Raw genomic sequence first — 21,143 nt, forward strand, 5'->3', positions numbered from 1 at the left:
GAAAGAAGAAAACCATGATGCTGTTAGTGAGAGTCATGGTGATCAGGCAGCAGACCGGCAAAGTGATAGTGCTGGTACCTCTAGCTTAGAATGTGACCCTAGTCTAGGAAGGTATAATGTAACCCGAGATAGGCAAAGAAGAGTGAGTAATGTAAGGTATGGATTCTCAGATTTGGTATCCTATGTACTGTCAACTGCAATGGAAATGGCTGGAGATGAGCCTCTCTCGTAGAAGAGGCTGTTAGATCAAAAGATTCAGAGAAATGGCTTGCTGCCATGGAATCTGAGATGGAATCACTTGGGAAAAACAACACTTGGATCTTGGTTGACAAACCCTTAGATAAAAGGGTGGTGGGCTGTAAGTGGTTGTTTAAAATAAAAGAAGGGGCAGGAATGTATCAAAAACCTATGTATAAAGCTAGGTTAGTAGCAAGAGGTTTTACCCAAGTAGCTGGGGTAGATTTTAATGAAGTCTTCTCACCGGTTGTGAGACACTTCTATTAGAATTTTGTTTGCTATGACTGCCCATTTAAACTTAAGCCTAGAGCAGATGGATGTGACCACTGCATTTCTTCATGATGATTAGAAGAGGATATTCTAATGGAGCAGCCTAAAGGATTTGAAATTAGGGGTAAGATAGCAAGTATGCTTGCTGAGAAAGTCCTTAAATGGACTTAAGTAGTCCCCTAGGCATTGGTATAGAAAATTTGACACATCCATGATTAATCAAGGGTTCAAGAGAAGTGATTTTAATTTTTGTGTCTATGTAAAACATATTTATGCTAAAATCTCAATTTATCTCCTCCTTTATGTTGATGACATGCTAATTACAAGTTAATTAGATGAGGAAATCCAAAATTTAAAGCTGAAGTTGAAATCGGCCTTTGAAATGAATGAGTTAGGAGAGGCTAAGAGATTTTAGGGATAGAAATATCAAAGAATAGATAGTAAGGATTGCTCCAGCTATCTCAAAAGTCCTATCTTGAGAAGCTAATTAGGAAATTTCAAATTCTTCATGCAAAGGAAGTGAATGTTTCTTTTGCTCAGCATTTCGCGTTATCTCATATGCAATCCTTGAGTGATGAAGAGAGTATTAATGAAATGAACAAGATCCCTTATTCTAGTGCTATAGGAAGCCTTATGTATTGTATGATGTGCACTAGACCGGATTTAACCCATGCCATGAGTGTTACAAGTAGGTTCATGGCTAATCTAGAAAAGGATCATTGGGCTACAATTAAGTGGATTTTTAAATACCTTAAAGGATCAATAAACATGGCTTTAGTTTATGGTGGAGTTAGTGTAGAAGAAGAGCCTATCATTCTAGGGTTTACTGATGTTGATTATGTAGCAGATTTGGACAAAAGAAAGTCATCTCCAGGGTATGTTTTCAAGCTATGGAGTTTTTCAAGCTATGGAACTCAACCATTAGCTAGAAAACTAACCTACAATCTATGGGGACTCTTTCAACCATCAAGGCGGAGTACATAGCTGTCACTAAAGCTATAAAAGAGATCATATGGTTAAAGGGATTAGTAAGTGGATTACTAGGAAAAAATGTTAAGGTTGTCCTAAAGTGCTATACACTTAGCTAAGAATCAAGTCCACTATGAGAGAACAAAGCATATTGATATAAGGTATCACTTCATCAGAGAAGTACTTGAGAGAAAGGAAATAAATCTGATTAAGGTTGCAGGTGAAGAAAATGCAGCTAATATGTTCACTAAGGCAGTCCCTATATCTAAATTACACCATTGTTTAAGACTTTTATAGGTTTATATTTGTGAATGATCAATTTCTTTGCAGGTCCTGAGGAAGAGTCGGTTGATGGAATCGGGTTCAGGCATTACTCATGCAAAATGGTGGAGAATTGTTGTGTTTTGCATCGAGTATAGCTTAGAAGAATTATAAGGAATCAAGGGAATTCTCGAAATATTCAAGCGGCAAAATTAGTTAAGTTAGAATGAGTCTAATAGTAGCATATGTATGAGGGGTATAATAGGAAATGTGTAATATTTTATATTCCTTGTATGGTCCGCCCTAATTGTCTATAAATAGAAGGCCTAGTTGCTTGAAAAAATCATTCTGGCATGAGAGTGCAGTGAATTGAGAGAAAAGCAGAGTTTAAGATAGTCTTTGTAATCTCAGAAAGCTATTATACTCGTGTGAGGGTTCTTGTGTACTGATTTCTTTCAAGATTTCATAGTGGATTGCTCTCGGGACTGAGGCTGGATGTAGGATCACAATTTTGATCTAACCCAGGATAAAAACGTTGTGTTCATCGTGTGGTTTGCATGTTCTTACTATATCTTTCATTTCTGTTCTTCTTAATTTTCTGTTGTGGGGTAAACCGTGTGTAGGCTGTGTATTGGCAATATCGAGTAATTCCAGTGCTTCCAATTCAACAATTATGATTATAATTATAAAATTTACTTAATCTCAGTTAGTGATGGTTCTTGGTGTTTTCAGCTCCTCTAAAGAGGGGTAATCTTTGTGTTGGAAAGTTGTGTGAATTTCTAGTGCCCCTCCTCCTGAGATCATGTTCTTTGTCTTGAAAGCAGTTCCTGGAAAATTCTCATATTTGACAACTTTGCTCTAAAAGGATAGTTTCATGCAAGTGGTGTTGCATGTTCAAGTGAGGTGGTGAATTGATGAAGCTTCTCATCTATTGTTTTCTTGTTGGTAGTCGGGTTTTGGATTCTAGGTTAAGCATGGATTTCATTGTGTATTCTACAGATATGTGGAATATCTTATTTCAGCTAAGGTAGACTGGGAAAGAGGAAGAGAACGGCCTGGTTATGATCTTCTGTGTATTCTATGGGGCAGAGCTCAAACAAAAGGAACTTGAACAGGATTGAAGTGCCTCTTTGTAAAATAAGAAATAGATTGTTCACTTGAATAATTGGTTCTCAAGCAGCATTAAACATCTTTGAACCGTTTCCTTGAATTTGTTGTATGTTTTGACATGTAGAGTATGAATGTTCCTCTATGTGATATTTCTTCTGTACTTGGGTTGTCACTGGAATCCTGTGATGTGACTTTCTCCTTGCATGGACAACGTGTTGAAGCCAAAAGATGTTTTAGCATGTAAGAAAATACAAACCTACAACTTGTAAAAGTGGATTAAGTCATGGGAAGTTTTTATTCATCAAGTAAACAAAAGGACTGGCACAAAGCTACTTAAGTCAGATTTCCACATTGGTTCTGTAGCTTCTTGTGTGGAGTAGTAGTAGTATCATATAACTGTTTCTATTCAGTGTTTCTTTGACATAATTTTCCTCTAACCTTCCTTGTAGCATCTTTTACATGATCCTGGCTCCTTTTGACTTCTGCATTCTGCATTATATTCTGGTAATATGGTAACTTTTGTGATTCTCACTGTTTTTCTCTAGCAGTCACCACAAACTGGAGGCAAGGTGCAGACTGTGTCGAGCACTTCTACTGCTTCAGAACTGATTTTGCATTCAAGTACCTCAGCCCACACAGTGCCTATAAGCAACCAGACAGAAGAGTTAGACTGTGATTGGAGTGAGCATACTTGTCCTGATGGATACAAGTATTATTATAATCGCATAACCCGTGAAAGCAGGGTAAGCTTCCTGTGAACATAATATTTCATATACATGTATAGATATATGGATGCTGGTTCCTCAAAAGTGGTTTAAGTGCCTGAAAATTTGAAAACACAGTGGGAGAAGCCTGAGGAGTATTCCTGGTTTGAAGAACAGTCACTTAAGCAACAGGAGCAGGAACAACACCAACACTCTTCTAGTCAACAGGTTCATTCCTTGGCAAACCCTCAAGTTCTTCCTCTCCAAAAAGTTTCATAAATGTTAACAGGTGCAGCCTTGCACCAGGAGCAGGAGCAGGACTCTTCTTGTCAACAGGTCCATTCTTTGGCAAACCCTCAAGCTCTTCCTCACCAAGAAGTATCATAAATGTAGCAGGTGCCAGCCATAGAGAGATTTCACCTCTGAAAACCCAGCGAGCTTCGTTGTCTAGACTGGTTGGTTTCTTCAGAAGTTTCCTTTTTGATAGCAATGTTTTTTCATTCTCGTTATTAGAGAAAATTATACTCTATGCCATCCCCCAACTCCTTTTATGGGCACCACCCAATGACTACCTAGAGATCTCAAGGACCCCCAATTCCCACACACTCTCATTGCACATGCCTCCCCAATCTCCAAGCCACCTCCCCTGCTATACCTCACCCTCCCTTGATCCCCAACTTTCATCTGCATTAAAAAGGCAGTACCTGTTAGCTCATTTCTAATCATGCAAAACCAACGTAGGTTCTACATACATAGATATAGAGGAAAGCGAATTGGGATAGGAAACTAGAGATTTTCCTTGATAGGGATAGCTCACTGTCATTATGCAAAACCAACCCATGCCATATTTACATCATTATAGAGGGAAAGAGAATATGGATGGGAAATTGTAAATTCTAATTTTGTTCACTATTAAGTTGTTCATGCAATGCAAGTAATCTGGGTAAATTATTCTGTTACTGGCGATGATTTTTGTGGACTTGTTTGTGCTGACTTGAATCATAAGCTGGCAGGTCATATCAGAGCTGGGATAGGTTAGTGATGTTCATGCTAGTAATCAGGCAAATTATTTAGTTACTGATGACTAACTTTGTGGACTTCTTGTTTGTGCTGATTTGAATCATAAGCTGGCAGGCCATATCAAAAGCTGGACTGTATCAAGACTTAGCTTTAGCATGGCCATGTAATAGTAGCAAGTTGCTTAACCAAAAGAATATGACTCAATAAGAAGGGGGCACTCCCATGCATGAGACTCCCTTTTCTATAGGGGTTAAGGGAGGGTCATATTCGTATGCAGCCTTACCTGTGATGGAGTTAGAGATTTCTCTATGGAGTTGGAGGCTTTTGCCCCCCTTTCCTTTTTTCTATTAAGCAATAATTGATTTGGGATTTTTCTCCCATTCACCTTTTCTCGGTTAAGTAGATAATTGATTTGCTACGTAAAAAGTAACAATTCAATTTTATGGCTTACCGAACCTTTTGTGCCTAACTTGTCAATGTCAATTTAGACCAATTGCTGTATGTGTTCAAGAAATGAAAATATCATGTAACATGTGATTTCTAAAACTTCAATAAGATCTTTTCACAAATTGAATGAGATCAAGATTTCTATCATGATTTCAATTGTGATTTGTAAAATTTCAATCTCTTCCTGTCTCCATCTTGTTATAGAATTTTCTTAAGAGCATGAATTAGTAATTTTTAATTTGGTAACAGACACCAATACTTTCCGAAGAGCATTTTATAAAAAAAAAAAAAAATCAAATTGTTAAATTTATCAGTAATACTCTTTTGAAGCATTACTTTATTTTTTTTTTAATTTGTTTGCTGAGGATCTTCAATTTTTCTTCATTTATATATATATATATTTCTACTTCCATTTTTTGTGCTTTGTTTTCATTAACTTTTAGTGAATAATAATATTCACCAACATATATCTTCTATAGGCATTGGTATTTATGGATGGCTAAAATTTGCTTGTTGCATATATCTAAAGAAAAATTATTGTAGAATCACTTCTTGATTAGTTAGCATTAACAAAGAAAAAATATACTTCTTGATTGTGGAATTTTTAAGCATTGATAATTGTTATCGCTTCTACACTTTTTGTTACGAACAGATGAAGACTCTAGGAAAAAATTAGAACAAGTTCAATCATAGGAAACTTACCTTCATGGTTGGATGATACACACAAATTTGAAATATAACATAAACTGAAAGTATAAAAGAAAGAAAGAGGCCAAGAATTTATAGTGGTTTATCCCAAAATTAGGGTTACGTCCATGTTGAGCTCCGGTGAGGAGAGCTCACTACACTATATGATAAACGGAGATTACACCCACAGAAACAACTCACAAACCCTCTCTGTATATTACTGATTCACTAACAAAATTGTCCCAATAATCACAAATACAAATTAGAGGCTATATTTATCGAGCCAAAGAACAAGAAAAACATATATAGAGTAAACCCGAGAGAAAACCCCCAAAACCCTAGGTCGAAGACGACAACCTCTCCCTTTCCCCCTCTTTTTCTCGTCTGATACTCCATATCCTGATGAGATAGATAAATAGTAATTCTGGACAGTTGTGATGGAGTCTCATAAAGGTAGGAATGAATGACTGAAATCAGATCGTGCAACATGATCAATATTCCAACGGAAAGACAATCGGGCGTCTGATGAAGCAATGGATGGTTACCGCGTGTGGCCATCCTGCTAGTGCCACAAGGCAGCCTGCGGTTGCCACACATGACCTTCCTATCTCCGAGCTCAAACGACACTATTTGATGCTTCACCTTACCAATATCAATCTCCACCTTAAAGCATCAAACCACACTCTCATTCTCATATTTGTGCAGCATGGTTCAATTCTCACATTCACTGCTCTTGTTGGTTATTTTTGATCAACCGACTCCAACATGCAGCAAGTCCAAGCAATGCTTGAATTTGGTTGTAGTCAACACCTTTGCACCCATATTTGTTGGGTTATTTTCTGTAGACACCTTCTGGATGTTCACAATGCCGTTAGCTATCAAATCTCTTTCATAATGATACCTGACGTCCACATGCTTTGTTCGTTTATGGTAAATTGGATTCTTGGACAGGTGAATGACACTTTGGCTGCTTGAGAATACCACAACTTTGCTTTGAAACAAGTGGATTTCATTTAAAAGGCCTTAAAGCCATACAACCTTTTTAAAGGTATCAGTCATAGCCACGTATTCTGCCTCAGTGAAAGACAGTGCAATTAAAGGCTGCAACTGCGATTTCCAACTGATGCAATTTCCACCCAAGGTGAAAAAAAGGGTAGTTGTAGATTTCATTGAATCTCTTTCTCCTGCAAAATCAGAATCTATGAAACCCACAAGATCAATTGTATCCTATCTCTTCTTATAACTCAAACCAATATTTACAAAACCATTTATATATCTTAGCAAATATTTCAATACATCCCAATGTGGTTTCTCAGGGTTTGACATGAATGAACTAAGTGAGGAGATTGCATATGCAAGATCAGGCCTGGTACTGATCATTGAGTACATAATGGTTCCAATTGCATTAGTATAAGGGACATTTTCCATCTTAACAATTTCTGAGTTAGATGTAGGGCATTGAGATTTAGTTAGAACAAAATGTCTAGCTAAGGGAATACTTACAGGCTTGCAGTTATGCATGCCAAATTTGTGAACAACATTTACTAGATAATCATGCTGATGGATTTTAAGGTTGAATTTACTTCTATCTCTCTCTATTGTCATTTCTAAAATTTTCTTAACTAGTCCTAAGTCTTTCATATCAAAGTTTGTACTTAACATTGATTTTAATTCATTGATTTTTTACTTAGACTTGCTAATTATTAGAATATCATCTACATATAACAATAGATAAATAGGAATATCAGGGAGTATGAAGTAAAAGCAGTTATCATATTGACTTCTAATGAAACCAATCCCTAGAATAAAACTGTCAATTTTTATACCATTGTTTTGGGGATTGTTTTAAGCTATATAAAGATTTTTTCAACAAACATATATGTTTAGGCTTAACAGGATCTATATATCCAGTTGGTTGAACCATATAAATATGTTCTTCAAGGTCACCATGCAAGAATGTTGTTTTAACATCTAATTGTTCTAATTCTAAATCAAATTGAACAACAATAACAAGTATCATGCAAATTGTTTTAAACTTAACTACAAGAGAAAATATTTCATTGTAATCTATACCCTCCCTTTGTGTGAACCCTTTAGCTACTAATCTAGTTTTATATTTAATTGGGTCATTGGGAGACATACCTTCCTTTAGCTTCTACAACCATTTGCACTGGATTAGTTTTTACTTCTCAGGCCAAGGGACCAATTTTTAGGTCTCATTTTCCATGAGAGAGGCCATTTTCTCATCCATGGCTTGCTGCCACTTATTGCATTATTTGGAGTTGACAACTTCCTCATATGTGGAAGGCTCACTGCTCCTTAATTCTATCCTTGCAACCAATGCACAGTAAACCAAATCTGAATAAGCATACCTTGCAGGAGGTCTTATAACCCTCCTGCTTCTGTCACGGGATAATTGGTAGTCACTGAGGTTTTGAGGTGAGTCATGATGCTCCACCTCAATCTCAGGGTCATGTTTTTGTTCCTTTTGATCATCATCATGATTAGAGGTATGATTCTCATTAGACATAGGCAAGGGAACTCCCTCTTGGTCAGGTTCTAATGTGGGAGGAGCAAATGGCAGGCTGTTGCTTCCTGCAGGTTATTCCACCTCAATTTGATAGCCTCCTAAAATAACACAATCATTTGGATTTTTCAGAGTGTTGGTTTCTTTTGTATTTAGAGATTTACCAGGGAAAATGGCTTCATTGAATACAACATCTCTACTGATAAGAATTTTTACTCCACCTGATTGTCTCTCCCAAAGTCTATAGCCTTTGATCCCTTTTTGATAACCAACAAACACACACTTTGTGGATCTAGGTTCTAATTTTTCTTCAGATTTGCAAGCATAAGCTTCACAACCAAACACTCTTAGTAATTTAGAGTTAATTTCCTATCAGTCCATTTTTCTTCAAGGCATTTAAGATTTAATGCTGTTGAAGGGATTCTATTTATTAGGTGAGCAGTAGTTGAGAGAGTCTCACCCTAAAAGGATTTAGGTATATTAGAGGTGAATAAAAGGCACCTAACCTTTTCAAGTAGGGTTCGATTCATTCTTTCAGCTACTCTATTTTGTTGGGGTGTATTTCTAACTGTTTTATGCCTTAGTATTCCTTGAGTATTACAAAATTTATTAAATTCTCTGCTGCAAAACTCTAAATCATTGTCTGTTCTTAGAATTTTAATTTTTCTATCAACTTGATTTTCTACTACGGTATTCCAGATTTTGAATTTTTCTAAGGTTTGATATTTAGTTTTTAGAAGAAACACCAAAACCTTCTTAATAAAGTCATCTACAATAAATAAAAAATATCTGTCACCACTTGCGAGTAGTAACCTGAGAAGGTTCCCACAGATCTGCATGTAGGTATTCTAGGCATGCATTCACTAGATGAGTTTCTTTATGAAAGTTCAGCCTGTATTGCTTGTTTAGAACACATGACTAACAGAAGTCAAGGGACCGTACAGGCACTGATCCAAGATAGCCTTGGTTTGAGAGTGCCTATAGACTTTTCAGGCTTATCTAACCAAGTCTCAAGTGTCATAATTCTGTCTTATCAGTATTAATAATGTAGACAGAATGCGTGTTGATAGAGGGATGATAACAACCATTCAAAACATATAAACCATTTTTCTTGGCACCAGTTAGGATTAAATCATTTCTTTTACAAACATGCATAGAATCATTTTCTACTTTATAAAAAAAAAACCTAACTCATCTAAGGTACCAAGTGAGATCAAGTTTCTTTTCAAATCAGGTATATATCTAACATCTGTGAGAGTTCTTGTCTTATTATCATGCAATTTGAGTGATATGTCACCAATGCCTTGAACACTACAAGAACGGTTGTTACCCATATAAACAGTTCTAGTTTCTCTGTTATTAAAATTTTGAAACCAGTCAATGTTAGGACACATATGAAATGAACAACTAAAGTCTATAATCCATTCATTATCAACAGAGAAATCAAACACAGTAAGCACTTCAGCCAAACAATTTGAGTTATTAACAGTTGTGGTCATATTTTCCTTTATTTTTGTTTCCTAATGAAATCATAACAGTACTTTTTAATATGCCCCTCCTTTTCACAATGATAGCATTTTCATTTTTGTTTTCCATTCTTTTCTTTCTTTTTATCCTTTAGCCCTGACCCACCAATTGATCAGCATTCCCTATATTATGCCTTTTATCATTTTTACTCTTAGCAAACAGGTTATTGCCTGATTTCCTAGAAGTGCTTAATTCCAATTCCCTAGCCTTAATGTCAGAAATTACCAGATCCAAACTAGGTACAATACTATTATATCTTAAAGCATGCTTAACAACATTATAATCATCAAGTAAAGAATTTGACAAAATCATTACTTCACTAGTGTCATCTAATGCTTTGATTAGTACCTCTTAATAACAATGCAAGCCTAGTAAATTCATCTATGTTTTCATCCATAGTCTTAGAGGTATTCATCTTAAAATTAAATAGCATGGCATGCTTTTCAAATAAACTAAATTAGGTGCAGTCATAACAGAAAACAAATAATCAAGTTTATTCCAAAGGTCAAGAGGGTTAGTCATACTGTCTATCTTTCGGATTACGTTGTCACCCAAATCGAGGAATATCAGATTAAAAATCTCCTCTCTGATCTCATTGGTCCTAGCAAATTGATCTACAGACCATTTTCGATCATTTGGTTCAAGTGTTATCGGTACCTTATGATGAGAAACACTATCATTTTTTTTTTCCAACTTCCGAAATCACCTTTATCATCAAATGTTCTGATTTCAAATCGGGTAGACACCATCTTCGCCTTGCATGAAGGTAACATAAAAGACTTTAGACTCTAACAGACACCCACAACAAACACCTGCTGACAAAGACTCTCAGAAAAATCCTAGACCATGCAAACAGATGAAACCCTAGATTTGAATTAACCAGACTCAGATTGAACTTTGTACTTTGTAACCCTAAGAGACGATCTTAACAACCGTGCTCTAATACCACTGTTACGAATAGACAAAGACTTCATAGAAAAACCAGAATAAGTTCAATCACAGGAAACTTACCTTCATGGCTGGAAGCATACACACAAATTCAGAATATAAACATAAACTAAAAGTATAAAGGAAAGAGAAGAGGCTAAGGATTTACCGTGGTTCATCCCAAAATTAGGGCTACGTCCACATTGAGCTCGGGTAAGGAGAGCTTATTGCACTATATGATAAACGGAAATTACATCCACATAAACAACTCACAAACCCTCTCTGTACATCACTGGTTCACTAACAAAATTGTCCCAATAATCACAAATATAGATTAGATGCTATATCAATCGAACCAGAGAACAAGAAAAACATATACATACTTACAGAAAAAAAAAAATATTTACAGAGTATTTACAGAGCAAACCCGAGAGAAACCCCCCAAAACCCTAGGTCGAAGACGACAACCTCTCTCATTCCCCCCCCCCCCCTTTTTTTCTTGTCTGATGCTCTATATCCTGAGGAGAGAGATAAATAGCAATTCTGGACAACTGGGATGGAGCCTCATAAATGTAGGATGAATGACTGAGATCAGATCATGCAACACGATCAATATTCCAACAAAAAGGCAACTGAGTGCCTGATGAAGCAAGGGATGGTTGCCGTGTGTGGTCGTACTTTTGATGCCACAAGGCAGCTTGCGATTGCCACACGTGGCCTTCCTATCTCCAAGCTCAAACGGCACCATTTGATGCTTCACCTTACCAATATCACTTTTCGTTATTTAGCACCTAGCCCTTTATACAACATCTATTCTTAATGCTCAATGGCAATAGGTGAGGTTAGCTACATGAATTCTAGTTTGCTATCTCTATTTTTTTTGAAACCATTATATCTCATGTAATGCTTGAGAATTTTTTACTAAAGTGTTTTTTGGTCTTTTCTATCTTTTTTGTCAAGACTTATTCCATTTTATATACTCTCCTTTCAGGTGCATCTTTTGGTCTTTTTATCTCCTGCTCAAACTATCTTGAACACATTCACGCATCTTATCTTTAATATGCACCCTATGAGAAATTGGAATTATTTAATTTTAATATATGATATTAGGATTTAGATTTTATTTAATTTTTTAATTTAGATTTTAGCTTTTATGTATTTCTTTGGATAATTGTAACTTGAATATTAGTTTTAGCCTAAAAATAGGCATTACTGATGTAATCAGAAATTATTGAGATTATTTGATTGGAATACAATTGATGAAAATTTTCCCCTGCTAAAATCTCTCTCCCCAACTCTTATTCATCTTCCCTGGATTCTTCTTCTTCTTCAATGTTCTGGGCATTTTCTTGCTATCCTGCTTCTGCACCATTCCACGCTTATTGCGGATAATCATATTTCTAATTCTGTTATTTTTTTGTTTTGTATGGCCGTTCTTCGCTTTAATATGCTTGGTGAGTTTTCTTATATTTGGCACATATTAGTACTTAATTGCTTGACATTCCATGCCATAATAAAAAAAGTCAGTCTTATAGCAGTTAAACAAAGAGAAAAGTCAAGTCTTATATTTGGCACATGTTTTTTTTTAAAGAAAAAATAGATTTTACAATCAAAGATTTGATCCTAAATTCTGTACATCACAATGTAACGCTTGTTTCCAAGTGCAAGTTCACTGTCTGTCAGAGAGGTTTCGACGTGGTTGAAACCTTAAAACTTGAGGTAACTTGTACAGTCTGGCTAGATATTTTAGGCTCTCACTCTCAGTAGAACAATCCTCCTCTAAACTGTTTGCTTTTGAAGGCTTGCATTATTTGAGCGGTGCTGACATACGTTCCACTGATGAGTTGTCTAGCAAGTACAATCCAGATTCTTATGGTTTAACAGCGCGTATTTATGGCCATAACATGGGGTCAAAACTATCTGAAAACTGTTTGCTTTTGACCTCCTTATCTAATAATGCATGTGAATTTTCCCTCTGTAGGAAATAGATATCAATTTTGAACTCTTAGTGGCACTCAGTTGCCTGAGGTTGTATGGTAAAGGATGGATCAAATTTATATTTGTATTTTTCTATTCACATTTTTTTCGTGTAGTCACTTGAATTTTTATTATTTCGATTACATTCGTGGACTTTTATTTTTTAGTCTATGAAACTTTTTTTTTTTTTGTGATAATTCAAATTTTTATTGTTTTAATTATATGTATTTTTGAATCAATTGAATTCATGTATTTTAATATGAGTATATTTTATTATCTTATTTTATATTTTTTTATATATAAAAATATAAGAGTTAAATTGATTCGAAAATATAATAAGGGGGTGTGATTGAAACAACTAAATGTTTGAATTGTTAATTGTTATGTGAAAAAAAGAAAAGAGTAAAGTATAAGAATTAAATTAATTTGAAAATTAAATTTTGGGGTATAATTAAAATAATAAAAAATTAGATAATTATAAAAAAAAAATGTGAAAGTAGAAAGGGCTAAAGTATGGATTTTCTCTGGCAGTAAATAGTTTATAATGGAACCTAAATGACATGATGGCTTGCTAAGTGTTGCAGCTGTGTAAGGGTTTGTACTTTTTTTTTTATTTTGTCCGCAGGAGCGTATGTTCTAATAAATTTCTTGTCATTGGCATGTTTTGGCTTTTCAGGAACTTAATTGTATGCAAGTAAAAGGCGGCAATGATGATGAAATGTAAGCGGTATTGGCATTATCAAGAGGAGATGTTTATGGCTGGTCACAAGCCCTAACTAAAAACTCGTTCTGCAATTTCTAGTGCTTTCTTTTCTTTTCTTTTCTTTTCTTGTAACTGTTGGTACCGTCATTTTCATTGTTGAACCTGGTTGGTTAATAGAGCCTTTTCCCAGAGTAGATTATTAATTCCTTCCTTCCTTCCTTCCCGATGAAGAGCTTTGCTTGATTCTCCAATTTTACGAATATCTTGTCATTATTATTATTATTAACCATCATTTCGTTCTTAGTGTTCTTCTTTTATAACGTTGGATGATTGCCATATGTCGTCGCATTTTCTATTCACAGATTTGTCAGCCAGTTGATGTTTTATCTCTGCAAAAAAGCTTTTGCTTTTCCAGAATTAGGTCTGTTTCGTACGAGTTTATATATGATGAACAATCTGAAGGAAATTTGCTTTTGAGAGGCGATGCTTAAATGGCGGAGGTTGTGCCACGTGATAAATTTTCAACTTTCTCGCACGTGTTCTTGGCTTCTGGATAATCACAATAGGTCTGTGGCTACCAGCTGGATACAGTGACGTGGGCTTTTTCCAGGTTGACATCTGTCCTAAAAAATTGTTCACTGAAAAACCTCCGCCTCCTCCTTCAAGTTCAAGCTGAAGACCCAAAATTGGCTTGGCTTGGCTTGGCTTGGCATGTCGTTAAGGTTAAATCGGTTTGGCTGAATTTTTATCATATATTTCTGCAAGAGCAGAGCCAACTTTAATTTTCTTCATTTGTAATTTAATGAAGAGAAAATTATTTTCCAACAGAACAACTGCAAATGTCATACAAAAGAACAATTTTGATTCAAAGGAATTCGGCAATCTTGACCTAAAAGTTCTCGTCTTTGTCATTTTGGCGATGATTTTCGTGTAATGAAGCAAAGTCCTCGCAAGATATTATTTTTCATAAAAGCAGCTGCACGAATTGGAAGTAACAAGAACAATGATTACAAAGAACTGGCTTTAGTGACTGTGGATGATTATACTTTTTCATGTGGGTTCAGTGCACGAGGCTTTTTTTAAATTGTAGATTTTTAAGGAAGTTTAATTGCATGTTAACTTTTTATCTTTATTTAGGAAAAAAGAAAGCCTATATCTTGGCCTGAGCCTGTGCTACCCATATACTTAACTAAAGTTCCGTATATCATCAGTGCCATATGATGGGTGCCTTATTTATGCGTGGTTAAATAAAGCAATGGGCTGCTGCCTGCCTGCCTGCCTGCTGGTAAGCAATGGGGGTTAAATAAATTTGAGCAAGAAGATAAGATTGGTTACTAGAATTTGTTTGAAGTAGCTAGCTAGGGTATTTGTGGCAATGGATTGGACTCACATGGAAAAATCCACAGCCGACCAGTCGAGCAGAATAAGGAATTCAATTTGAAAGAGTGTATATATAAATATAAATATATATAAATAAAGCTAAATTCAGAGAGATGAGAGATGTGATCTGATGGGGCAGTGATGAGATGATGAAAGCCTCGCGACATATTCCACGCCAAGCGCGATCCTGGCGGTGTCTTCTTTAGCCGCTCTTTCTCTTTCCTTGGCCTCTTTTTGGATGCGCATGTTCTTCTTCTTCTTCTCCTTCTCCTTCTTTATGCCTTTTTCACTCGGATTCTTTTCACAACCCCATTCAATGAATCGAACCCCTACCCATCATCCATATGCATTTCGTACGTTTGATTGATCGAAGACAGAAACAAACGCCAGGACGGATCACACCCAACTGGGCTTCCAGTAAAAACATCACGGGTTATATATATCATTAGATACAAAGAAAGACACACAGGAGTCCCAATTTAACGTCATAAACAGTGCCACTAGCTACTAGGGTAGCAATTGAGTATTCGCGGCGAGTAGAACTAGGGGGAGAGTTTGGGGTTAATGAGGACTCGAACACCGGACATTGGCCTCACTAGGCTATATATCGCTCAGGTGGTGAGTTGGGTTTTCATCTACCCTTCGTTCTTCGTAAGGGACGGCAAAACGTCCTGAAGGAGGCCATGGTCGCCAAGCAAAGGTGGAGCCGCCGGAAAGTAAAAACGCCTCTCGTTCACGGAAACACCACCGGGGTTCATGTAGCTGAAGTAGCCGCAGTTCAGTGGAGGCAGGTTGCTGAATTGGGAGTATTGGCGAGGCACTTGCACTGCCGCCGGATCAAAAGCCGCCGTCGGTGGTAGGACGCTGGAGTCCGGGCGAGGCGGCATCACCGGACTGAGATGGGTGTGCTTGCCCTCGTACGTGGTCACGACTATGCTTGGGTCATTGTGGCATCGCTCCACTCTCTTCTTCACATTACACGCAGCATTGGTGCAACGATAGTAGCTCCTGGATCAAAATAAATTCCATTCGTATTTGGATCAAGTTTCCCAAATTGAAGTACCAAATTAATGATAAGTAATTTGTGACGAATATATGATATACCTAGGAAAAGGACTGTTCTTTACGGCTTTCTGGCCATACTTTCTCCATCTGTATCCATCTTCCAAGTGATCAACCTCGCTCTTTGTCATAAAAGCAAACCTCGGCTCCTTCTGCCTCTTCTGACTGGTTTTCTTGGCTTTCAACCTACACCCACAAACCCAAAACGTCAAATCAAGTGAAGAAAACGAAACCCATCGCTTTTGCTCGATCTTCCGTATATGGGTTTCGGAAAGACTAAACCATCAATCTATAAGTGGAAAGTAGAACAATCAGGATATATATATATATATGTAACTCACCGTTTCTTGACCTTTTGCTGCTCTTCGTCTTCCTCTGCGGGCCTACTCTGTTCATCATTGTGAGCCCCGCTCGAAGCCGAGGAAATCGAGGAAGAGTTGGGCGTGGCCGGCTGGTTAAACCCCTCCGGCGATTCTGCAACGGCTGAAGTCTGAGTCGGCGGCAAGGCAGAAGGTTGGAAGATGTCAAAGATGGAAGGTGCGAAATCTTGAAGACCCAGTAACTCCGTGAACCCCAGTGAGCTCTTCTCACTCTCAGTGTATAAGTCCAGCATGCCTGCGGAAAACTGGTTACTCGCCAGAAAATGATCGGACAAAGATGACGGCCGAATCGAATCTTCCATCCTCACCCCTTCGAGCTGCCTCTCCATATACGTTTGTTTATTGATCATCAGCAGAAGCACGAAATCAACGTCAAAAAATCTCTCCCTCTTTTATCTTTTCCTAGAGAGAGAGAGAGAAGGGAAACTTGCTGAGAATGAAAGAGAGAGAGAGAGAGAGAGAGAGAGAAGAGAGAAAGAGTGAGAAATATTTGGTTTTATTAAGAGGCGAAGGGTATGAACACGAGAACGACTTGAGGTTGGGGATGATGTGATCCGGGTAAGGAGAGAGAGAGAGAGAGAGAGAGAGAGAGAGAGGGAGGTGGCTTAGCCACAAAGATTGACCGGCAACTGCCGGTTTTCGTACTGTACGGAACACGCGATTGCCGGTGGGAATTTAATGCCACTGTGGTCGACGCTTTCAGACGGTAGTTTTGACCGGTAAACCGGTTACAGTGGGAACTCATCCACTTATGGAATATTCATATAATTTTACCCTTTTTACTATTTCCAGTAATTTTTCTTTATATACTTCGTGACACGGGTAAAAATAAAATATTCACCTTATCATATATATATATGTGATGTAAGGAGGGTTAAGACTTAAGACATTGGTTTTGCGGTGGCCAACGTAGGACCAAATCTTGATTGGACCCCCTAAAATAAGTAACTCTTTTGTCTTGCTTGGTTGGTTGGTTAATTAGTTTGTTATCTTGCTTTAATTTGTGGAATAAACCCCATCATCGATCTCTTGATCCAATAAATATCAAACTAATTACATAAATTTTATCTTTAATTGAGTTATTAGACCTTTATTTTTAACTTGCTTGTAAATAATAATAAAACATCACCGCCCCTTAATTTTATCACATCAACAGCCACTTTAATATATGGTTATTTACACAATTTTTAATTCTCCTACTTTTATCATATTAATGTCTGCTATTTTTTAAATTAAAAAATGATACTATGAACAAACATCATAATTAATAAAGCCAAGTTTGTGTTGAATTTTCCCTCTTCTAGAAAAGTTACACGAATCTGTTGGGTTTTTCCTTTCCATTCCCTGCTGCATACAAGTCCGACTAAAGAGGGAAAATTTGGTCCTTTAATTACCTTTTACTTTCGCTTTAGGAAAGTCTCTGCACGTGTTATATTAGCTTCCATAATTTTCAATTTACTTAAATAAATAAATAAATTACTATTATTATTATTATTATTATTATTATTATTGTTTAATGTTTTAAAATAATAAGTAACATTACCCTATTTGAAAAATATCTAATATATTTTATGGGCAAAAACAAAAATAAACACGCATGGCCGTTGGGCTTGGGCCAGTCGGAGCCCAACGCGTGACCCCCCCCCAAGAGCGTTAAATTTTGGTCGTACGACAAAAAAAGTGCCGCTTAATCCGAGTGGATCCCTCGCTGCGTGTCAAAGATCTGGCGTAAGTAAGCCATCGGCAATGACGTCAGACGCACGTGACCCGCCACAATTTACGGACATTTTTGGCAAATTACTTAATTTGACGACGGATTTGCCATGAAAGAAAATAAATTTAATTTTATATAAGTCACACCAAAAGAAGAACTCAATTGAGACCCACTTATTAGGGGGGGCTCGTTTTTTATATGTAGGTCTTATAATAATATATGCTATATATTATATCAAATTACACACGTTATATTAAATATTATTGTAAAAACATAATAACATATGAATAAATCTAAACTTTTACACAAAATCACATTATACTTTAATTTTTTTTATTAACTTTTATTTATAAAAATTTACATGACATAAGTTCTTAAAATTACTTGATATTAAAGTTAACTTAAACTCCACAATAAAGTAAATTTAGAGTTCATATTAATATATAAACTAAGAGGACGTGCGGGTCTCAATCTAATTCTTTTGCGGTAATGTAATCAATTTGTTAAATTTTTACTTATCCCAATTACTTTACCACAAAAAACTCCAATTTTACGCGGTTTTGGAATATTCTACTAGACAAAACACAGAGAGAGAGAGAGAGAGAGGGAGGGAGAGAATAAGAGGTTTGCTTCTGTAACACGCTCGTGGCTGGCTGGCTCCATCATCTTCGTTATTATACCCTCGCCTCGCACCGCACCGCACCGTTTGCATCTCTTTTCATTGATTCGTCGTCTATCGCTAATATCGTATTTAATTTAATTGCCTTTAATTTATCTTAATAAATAAATAAATAAATCGCGCAGCGCTTGCTTCCGGGATACGTTTGGGAGCTTGAAGAAACAGACAAAAAAAAAATACACTCTCCGCCTACGTCTGTTGATTATTATTATACTAAAGTAATCGAAAGTGGTTTTGTTTGGTTGCGAAAAGTCGCCATCGTTGGCTCCGAGTCAAGAGTCCGGACTCGGACTCGAAGCCCTAGATTTGACTATTGTCACGGGTCTTCTCCCTCGGCCCACTTGGCCCAATTTAGCCTCCTCGTCTTCTCTCTCTGTCCCCCTCAGTTTGGGCACTCCCCCATTGAAAACAAATTATCCTTTGACTATATGAGTTTGGTGGTAAAAAAGAGTTTTCAAATATATTTAATGAATAATAATAATACTCTAAAGGACGTTCACTTATATATTTTATAAAAAATTGTTCAATTTACGAATTCAGGCAGGCAGCTCAACTCCCAATTTTCAGACCTCATCTCCACCGTCTCTCTCCGTGAATGCTTTTAGAAGTTTACTTAATTCCCCGGAGATCACTGGACTTATTATTAAATACAGATTGAGCTTTGGTTCATATCTTGTGTTTTGCGTGCGTGCGTGGTCATTTATTTGTCAATTGCTAAAATAAAAAAAAAAACAAAATTCATTTTTATATTTAATCAACAACTTGAGCCTTGCATTGCACATGCGTTCTGCTACGTCTTTCTCTCTCTCTCTCTCTCTCACTTACCTTCTTCTCGACGGTCAATGATTTGTTTAATTAATCAAGGATTATGATCTTTTCATAACACTATAATTAACTGGCACATGTAATTTTGTAAGGTCTGACTTCGTTAAACTCACTATGTTACTATAACAGATTTAGACATAAAGTTAAGTGAATATTTACATCTATAAATATAGATTTTACCATTTAAAATTAGAATACTGATTGAAAATTTTGATGAATTTTTAAACTCGCTATTATGATAGTTTTAAGTGTCATATTTTAATTAGTCTAATAAATGTTAACTATTAAATATTAACATTGACTAAAACTTAACTAAGTCTGGAAAATTCATTGAATTCTCAAATTTTATTTTTAAAATTAAAACAAGAAAAGGGAGAGTAAAAAAAAATCTAATAGAATATGTGCCTTGAAAATTAACCTAACTTTATAAATGAGGCATAGGTCTTCCTTTATACCTATGGTATGGTATGGTATGGCATATTTTTTTAATTATGATGGTTCACAATAAATAATGGCGGCAGGGTTCTATTCTTAGAATTGAATCAAAGAGCGAGCAAGTCATAGTTAAAAGGGATATTTCTTATCTAACTAGTTAGTCTATGATGTGTGAATGCTATTTAAACATTATGAAAATATTAAATCATAGATACTATTCTTGATGAATTTTTTATGAACACGTGCTAGACGGAGACTATATATAAGTGAGATTTTACTAATATTAAAAAATTGTGACTTGGGATTGAATTTTTGAGTTTTTATGATGAAAATTATCAAAATGGACGGAGACCAAAAAGCCAAGAATAATTTTTGAAAATCACAATTGAACAGTCGCCCAATTCCGTTCGCCGAATTAGTCACGAAATCAATGCGAACGGAATGCTTTTTGATTCGGCACAACATATGCGAAGAATCCAAACTGGAGTTCTCACTTTTCATTGCAGATGTGAAAGGAACGCTTCTGGATTCACATTGCCGACAATTGCCTTTGTCAGGAATCCGATGCCGACACCGCTTTGGATCTCAACATCAGATAGGCGCCGGAAATGCTCACCGTACTCAAGCTGCCGGTCAATTTCAGTTAACGTTTGCGCATCAAATACCTCTAAGAAGTTGAACGTGGCAATTGAATCGTGAGGTGAGAGTTATTCGATCTCCATTTACTTAATTTCAATTCGATTTTTCCGTCCGTTTATTTAGCTCTGATTCAGGTCTAATTAAGTGCAATCATTAAAATTCACCAGATCCAGAACATGTCAAAGCTTAATTTGTTTACTGAAAGCTGAAAGCTAAAAGAGAATTCGAACACGATCGAAGTAGTAAGGACAACAACAGATAGCGATATAATATAGCGCTGGCTTGCTTAGTTGACTTATCTTGCCTAATAAAGTCGATAGAATGCCATGCCCCACCATAGGTGAAATGGTATTGGAAGTGTCCCAAATCTGCCGGTCTTTTCACCGGAAAGATTAGACAGTGCCGGTATCTAACTGGGATTACAAGCTGGATGATAATGACCCCCTGCCCCACTTGGCTCTCTTAAATCTCTCCAGTCCCCACAAGCAAGCCATGAAAGGACTTCAATCATAATCCTTGAATCATGATTTCAGAAACTTCTGGGGTTTGAGATTTTGATCGCTTTGCGTCCATCTAGGTTAGCCATCTAAAACAAAAACCATTGAAATCTTTATACACAAAACCTATAGAAGAATAGAGAAATTTAGATAAGAAATCTTATCT

The 21,143-nt window shown here is 36.4% G+C and overlaps 1 protein-coding gene and 1 pseudogene across 1 annotated transcript; one reads left to right on the plus strand and one right to left on the minus strand.

Annotated features, from left to right (window-relative positions):
* Nucleotides 1-13,589, plus strand: part of LOC127800898 (flowering time control protein FCA-like) — a 34,418-nt pseudogene extending 20,829 nt beyond the window's left edge.
* A 1,551-nt stretch (nucleotides 13,590-15,140) lies between these two features.
* Nucleotides 15,141-16,678, minus strand: LOC127795141 (WRKY transcription factor 23-like). Its single transcript, XM_052326622.1, has 3 exons — nucleotides 16,150-16,678; nucleotides 15,851-15,994; nucleotides 15,141-15,754 (listed from the first exon to the last, which is right to left on the minus strand). The coding sequence occupies exons 1-3, from the start codon at nucleotides 16,536-16,538 to the stop codon at nucleotides 15,382-15,384; spliced, it is 906 nt and encodes a 301-aa protein (XP_052182582.1). The 5' UTR covers nucleotides 16,539-16,678; the 3' UTR covers nucleotides 15,141-15,381.
* Between the last annotated feature and the right edge of the window lie 4,465 nt (nucleotides 16,679-21,143).

This window comes from Diospyros lotus, chromosome 1 (genome assembly GCF_014633365.1).
Source record: "Diospyros lotus cultivar Yz01 chromosome 1, ASM1463336v1, whole genome shotgun sequence".
Classification (NCBI taxonomy): Eukaryota; Viridiplantae; Streptophyta; class Magnoliopsida; order Ericales; family Ebenaceae; genus Diospyros; species Diospyros lotus.

Excerpts from the sequence above, each read along its gene's own strand:
- LOC127795141 (XM_052326622.1), bottom strand. The coding sequence starts at position 16,538 with ATGATCAATAAACAAACGTATATGGAGAGGCAGCTCGAAGGGGTGAGG. Across the intron at positions 15,995-16,149 it reads CAGCAAAAGGTCAAGAAACG|GTTGAAAGCCAAGAAAACCA; the intron begins GTGAGTTACATA and ends TTGTGGGTGTAG. Across the intron at positions 15,755-15,850 it reads AAGAACAGTCCTTTTCCTAG|GAGCTACTATCGTTGCACCA; the intron begins GTATATCATATA and ends ATTTTGATCCAG.